This window comes from Priapulus caudatus, unplaced genomic scaffold, assembly GCF_000485595.1.
Source record: "Priapulus caudatus unplaced genomic scaffold, Priapulus_caudatus-5.0.1 Scaffold159, whole genome shotgun sequence".
Taxonomy (NCBI): domain Eukaryota; kingdom Metazoa; phylum Priapulida; class Priapulimorpha; order Priapulimorphida; family Priapulidae; genus Priapulus; species Priapulus caudatus.
Window position 1 is genome coordinate 146549 of NW_014577220.1, and position 6795 is coordinate 153343.

General features: G+C 48.3%; 1 protein-coding gene across 1 annotated transcript; it reads right to left on the reverse strand.

Moving 5' to 3' along the window:
* Positions 1-73: 73 nt before the first annotated feature.
* On the reverse strand, positions 74-6795 carry LOC106806411 (endothelial zinc finger protein induced by tumor necrosis factor alpha-like). Its single transcript, XM_014808337.1, has 2 exons — positions 6650-6795; positions 74-2265 (listed from the first exon to the last, which is right to left on the reverse strand). The coding sequence occupies exons 1-2, from the start codon at positions 6684-6686 to the stop codon at positions 74-76; spliced, it is 2229 nt and encodes a 742-aa protein (XP_014663823.1). The 5' UTR covers positions 6687-6795.

The following is a 6795-nucleotide window of genomic DNA, read 5'->3' on the forward strand; positions in this document are numbered from 1 at the left end:
TTGGCCGGAACCAATAAACACGAGAGGTTAATCGAGACGTTACGTGACCACTACAGATGGATTTCAGGTTGTCTCAGTGTTGCGTCTTCATCACGTGCACCGCGAACGAGTAGCGGTCGTGACACGCCTCTCCACACAGATTGCACTGCCAGGGGTTGTCCGGAACGTGCAGTCCCATGTGCATGATGTACATGGTCCGGTCGCTGAAGTACATCCCGCAGTGCGAACACTCGGACAGCTCGCTCATGTTGACGACCCTCTGATCGACGAGCTGATGGCTAGACGTCGCCATCTGCTGGCAGGGAAGGGAAACGGCCGACGAGAGGCACAGGCCGCCGCTCGCGCTCGACTTGCACGCGGCAACTTCCGACCGCTTCGGCGTCGACGACTTCCGGGGGTTCGCTCTTGGCTGGAACCGCTGCACCGGCAGCTCGCCTGCGGGCGCCGCCCCACTCGACAGGCAGTTTGCGAGCGTCGGGTAGCTGCGCGACGCCTTCACGTCGCCGTCGGCGACGGAGTTGGGGCTCGGCGAGCCGGACGCCGGACAGCTCAGCGACGCGCCACCGACTACGGACTCGACCGCGATCGGCAGGCCGGCCATCTCATACAGTTTAAATGCGGCGGAGGTGGCACCGGTGCTGCCCTCGACGGGCTCGGCCGCACCGCAGTCCTCCCCGTTGCTTATGTTCTGCCAGAAGGCGACGCTCACCTTCGCGAGGTGGTCGGGCGACGAACCGCGAGAGGGCGCCACCGGCTGCGAGATGTCGTCGACGATCGTCACCTCGTCGCAGTCGTCGCCGTCGGCCTCGACCACCAGAGGGGGTGCGTCGACGGCGGCGGTTGAACTCGCGGCGCAGATGTGGCTGTTGTAGTCGCCGCGCTCCGCGAACGTGCGCCGGCAGATGTCGCATCGGTACGGGTTCGCGTCCGTCGACTCGTGCCGCAGCTTGTGCGCCTCGAGCGTCGCGCGGTCGGTGAAGACGCGCTCGCACTGCGCGCAGAAGTTGTGCTGGTAGAGCTTGTGCTTGTTGAGCGACACGGCGCCGGGAAAGCCGACGCCGCAGATGTCGCAGCGGCGCAGCGACGTGTCCTTCGTGCATTTCTCCTGCAGATGGATGCGCATGTGCACCTTGAGCGCGAGGATGCTGCTGAACGCCTCGTGGCAGATCGTGCACGAGAACGAGCGGTTGCCCGTGTGCGTCTGCAGGTGCTCCTGCAGCTTGATGTTCGAGTGGAAGAGCTTGTAGCAGAACGTGCACTGGTACGGGTGGTACTTGGCGCCATTGTGCTTCTTGCGCATGTGATGCTGCAGGTAGTCCTGCCGGAGGAAGGGTCGCGAGCAGATCGGACACGTGTAGACGTCCTCGAGCGTGTGCTTGTTGACGTGCCGCTTCAGGTTGCGCACGCTCGAGAACACCTCGCCGCACGTCTCGCACGTGTGGTTGTCGCGTGAGCGGTCGACGAGCCGGCACATCACCTTGTGCGAGTCAAGCGCGAGCTTCGTCACGAAGCCCTTGTTGCAGAGGATGCAGCGGTGCGGCTTCTTGCCGTAGTGCACCTTCATGTGCATCACCATGTAGTCCTTGCGGATGAAGCCGCGCGAGCACACCTTGCACGTGAACACCTCGGCGCGCGTGTGGATGTTCGTGTGCCGCTTCAGGTTCTTCGCGCTCGACAGCGACTCGCCGCACACGCCGCACGTGTAGCGCGCCGCCGCCGCCGCGTCGCCGTTGACGACCGCGTGGATGCGGCCGTACAGCGGCACGTCCTGCGACACGTTGCTGTTGTTGTCGGAGTCGTGATGCGACGTCGCCGTCGCCGGCTCGGTCTGCGACGGAGACTCCGACCGCTCCCCGTTGTTTTCCGGGGCCGGCTCGTCGCCCGGTTCCAGCTCACTTTTGTTTTCCGGGGCCGGCTCGTCGCCCGGTCCCAGCTCACCGTTGTTTTCCGGGGCCGGCTCGTCGCCCGGTCCCAGCTCACTTTTGTTTTCCGGGGCCGGCTCGTCGCCCGGTCCCAGCTCACCGTTGTTTTCCGGGGCCGGCTCGTCGCCCGGTCCCAGCTCACCGTTGTTTTCCGGGGCCGGATCGTCGCTCGGTCCCAGCTCCCCGACGTCGGGTTTCTCTTCCATGGCTTCCCCGTGCAGGAACTCCTCCTGGAGGTCGTCGATGCACGGCTTCTCTTCGATGCGTTCTTCTTCCGCCTTGCCATCCTCTTCGTCCACAAACTCTCCCATGAATCGCTCCATTGCGTTGCTCCTGAGGAACGCTGGAATGTTGAAAAGTGCAGCGTTTACAAGCTATGTACATTGTACAGTAGAACAATCTTGAGTAAAAAAATCCGGATGCCAGAAATCCGGACATCCCGAGAACCCGGAATTTAATTCTTGTTTTTGTAGTATAAAATTTTTTCTAACATTTTTGTCAAGTGTTGACTTCATTTTTCTTCAAAACTGCTCGTTTTGATAAATGAAGCATGCTGTATTAGCTAAAAATAAATAAACTATCAAAATTTACCTGCTCATCTCTTCTTTGAATTTGAATTTTAGAAGTACTGCCCGAGAATCCAGAAAATCAAAAAATCCCCGAACAGTCCGGATTTTCTGACTTCTACTGTACACTGCAGCAATGTTTGTACTATAAATTTGAAGTTGACAGACTATAGGCCTATTATACTTGCATTAGGTCCAAGTAGTATTATCAAGTGTAAGAACACGCACAAAATGTTTAGGTATAATATACATCAGGGGTGAGTAATGACATATTTGTTTTTATTCACCCATGTATACATGTATGCACATGCAAGTCAAGACTGGAACCACCTAAATTGTTTATTGTTTAAGATATTTAAATTTTAAATAAAATTTTAAATTTAAGATTTTTTTATCTAAATTTTGGACAAATTGTTTATTCATCAGCCAGTGTAATAAAATTACCCATGTTGCCTACCTATCACATTTTTAAAAGGCAGTGAGCACCAGCAGTAGTCCTGTACATCTATAATACAGGGTTGGCATAGGAAAATACAACACTGTGCCTTTTTTTTGGTTTTGAGGGTATGTTAACTAGTTTAATTTGATTTGGAATCAAAACTACATATTAATGATCATAGTTAGTTAATGAACACCTAGCACCAGCACACTGCTAGGTGTATAGAGGGTTCCGCGACTTGCACTAAAAATAGCAATATTACCTACAATCCCGTGCCGCCGGCCATACCGGTTCCAAAAAGAGCGAACATGTGTTACCAGGGCTCAATTTTAACAGTCGTCCGGTCGTCCGTGACGACTGGATTTTCTCTGGGGCAACTACAAATTGCTTCCGTGGTTGTCCGGTGTCCAACCTCTATAAAATTTTATATTCATAATGCGCGCGTTCATTTTACACACGGCCAGGGTTGCACAATACGCTGAAAACGTACATGTCTAGACGCATTGTCTGGTTTGCTTGATACAAAGTATAACATCACGCGTTTAACAACAATGTTTCGTGTTAATTTTCAATTTTTACTCATCTGTGACTTGACACAGTGTTAGTAATGTAAATGTTATGAAATAAATTTCATGCAACTTTTAATTACTATTATTATACGTCATTGATCCCAGCATCATTTACCACATTACCAATATTTTATTCTCTTCATATAATAAGTGAAACAATGCGAATGGCCATGTCTGCTGTCACTGCAATACGTACAAAATGTACATGATTAGGCTATTTCATCCGGACAACCAAAACTCTTGAGGGACAACCATATGCTACTCTCTTGGTTGTCCTCCGGACAACCCCAAAAAAACCTTAAAATTGAGCACTGGACTTACCGATATGCGCAACCTACCAATTTTACATCGATAGATTGTACATACGATAGTGTCATTATAGTAGTGTTGTCAATCAGTTGTAATTTCGTAATCGATCATCGGTTGGACCCTAGTAACCGATGATCGGTTACAATCGGTTACTCGGGGTGTTTAATGCCTGCGTGTGTGTAACGTCGTGTGCATGTACATGTGTGCATGTATGTGCTTGTTTAGCCCTGTTTACTGTTTGTTTTGCACTGTTTACTACTGTGTGTATAATACATGTATGTTAATAAAGGATAACTTGTATAGTAGCGATGATATCTCTGATTCTCATCACTTTTCCAAGTTTTCTTGTTCAAGTTTGACATTTATTTCGATTTTTTATTTTTTTTCCCGTGGGTTGGGGTGCTAATCTGCTAGAGTTCAATGAGATTACGCAGGTCCGGTTTTGCAGAGTTTTGCATGCAGGTTTATTAGGGTGGGTTGGGATGCTATGAGAGTTCGATGAGGTTGCCGCACAGTCGGCGGATTGCTAGATTGAGCAGATCAGGAGATTGCAATCAACACATATCATCATCATGGACTTGAGTTTGTTTACATCGCGAGTGTTCAGAAATTTCACCAATTTTACTGCATATAGCTATCAAACGCAGCTTTTTATAATATCTGGTGTATGCACATTTGCCAACTGTCTGAAGTGTACGTAGTATGGACAAGTACTTTGATTCACTAGACAACATAGCCAAAGCACGCTATCCAACTTGTGCCCATCACGTACTTATTAGGATCTCGTAAATTGACTACCTAACATTCTAGCCGATTCCATTTTATACTCTCAAGGACTTTCAGAACCACAAAAACCTGGATGCCTACGATCGAGTGTTCTGCGGTTGGGTTAGTGGTGTATCAGTCTACATATCTATCATGTGAACAGTGAGAGTCCCATCTACGTTATCCGATCACGTGTTATGCACTCCCAGTCTCTGATTATACCATCTCTCTATCCGTGCATGGGTCACAATGAGATAAATGGGACAGGCATCATGTCAGCACACTGTAATTGTAAAGCCTGGGCTTGGTGAATTCTGTTCACATGTTGCCTCGGTGCTATTTTATGTAGAGTATGCTGCACGTGCAAGAGAAATCACCACCCCCACTCAAACAGCTGGCTACTGGATGCCGACGATATATCAGGAGTTAATGAAGACAAACTTTGTCTTCATTAACCCCTGGATATATGTATACAAGTGTAAATGTGTAGCGGCGTGCGTGCGGTGTACCTGTGTGTTGCAGAGGAGCATTTGACCGGCATTTACAGGTAATTATCGGCAATACTAGGCGAAAGAGAGTAGAGAAACATTAAGACATTGGTAGTAAATACATGTCGTGTTTATTCAGCATTGCTTTTTTATTGAAAATGCTCCAAGCGTCTGTGGTCCGCCTTGTCTCTCGTCACTTTACCTTGTGTTGTGATCACGCTAGGCAGCCTAAAAAAGCTGTGTGGCTCTCTCTGATACCGATTGCTGCAGTTGACAACACCGCAGGAGAGCGGCGTTGTTTTGGATTTGTTTAATAGGCGAATAAAATGAGCAGAGAACAGTGCGTTGCTTTAATAGTAATGCATGTAGATATGTTCACAATAACAATTAGACACCATTCTAATGATGCCTTCGAGTAAATCAATAATAAAGTTTCAAAATAAATTTTTTTAGTCAATATCCATCATATTGCAACCATGTTCATAAAAAATCCGAGGGGCAAACTCCCAACACACTTGGCTCCACACTTACTAGACACCCTCCCTCGTAGAAATACTAAGTTCACCCGGCCTAGGGCTGTATGTTGAACCTAAGGTGGTTTATGTCACCCTCATAAATCACTCGCAATTTCAGGCACAGTTGGTTGCCTGACTACAGAAACAACTTTTAAACGTTGATTTTTGGTAGCCTCCCAAACCACTCGCAAATAACTCCACAAACATTTTCAACACTCAGCAAATCAGGAGTCCTGAGTTGTATTGTATGTTTTCAGTTATGTTATAGTTTTAGTTTACTTATGTTTTCAGTTATGTATTCAGCTAGTCCGCCGTCCGGGATAGCGTGTGCAGTTCGAGAATTAGGTATCGACTAGTTTGATGTTGGATCAAATTTGTAGCCTGCAGGGAGTGCAAATGTGCAGCCAACATGATGTACCTACACGCATAGGGTCATATATGCAGGGCTGTGAGTGGGGGGGGGGGCAAGGGGGCAGCTGACCCCCTAGATTTTGGAGCAAAATAAAAAAACAAGTTTAGCTAATACTAATAGTAATAGTCGTAAATAACCCTAACGTGGTTTTTTTGGTCACTTATCCATGAAAGCCTCGTCTCAGACCCACATCTACCACACTATGGATGTCAATAAAGAGCTGCACCCGTCGCTCACTATTACACAGTCGAGACATTAAATTTTGTCCCCGTCTAGGCATTTGCTCAGCATACGGCCCTAATTATGTTGCCTTTTGCATTACGTATCCTAGTTCAGTACTTAGTGTCAGTACTTAGAACGCAGCCCTAAAAAGAAATAGTGTTTCTCACTTTATTTTTATTTTTACACCGTTACACAAAATTCCTCTGGCCAAAGGGCAATGACTTGCTGTGATGCGGCCATTAGCAGAAACGGGTCATTTGGCCTATCGATGGAATGCAACACATAAAACCTGCCCTGCTGGTCTGCGTAGTGGAGTCCACTGTGCATCCCTGCTGTACACTGCACATACGACTGCCTACCGCACTCTGCAGTATTTGCCCTAATTTCCGCGGTGCCAGTCCTTCACTGCTACCTACCTTGATAACATCAGTATTCTACTCACCCCAGTTCCGTTTAGTGGTCCGCTTTCTGAGCTTCATAAACTGTGCTAGACGAAACAAATTGTCATAATGGTGCTGCTCTTAAATATCGAGTGCAGACACGATTGGAAAACCTACGAGACGTGTTCTCTCGCTCACTGCTCCGTGC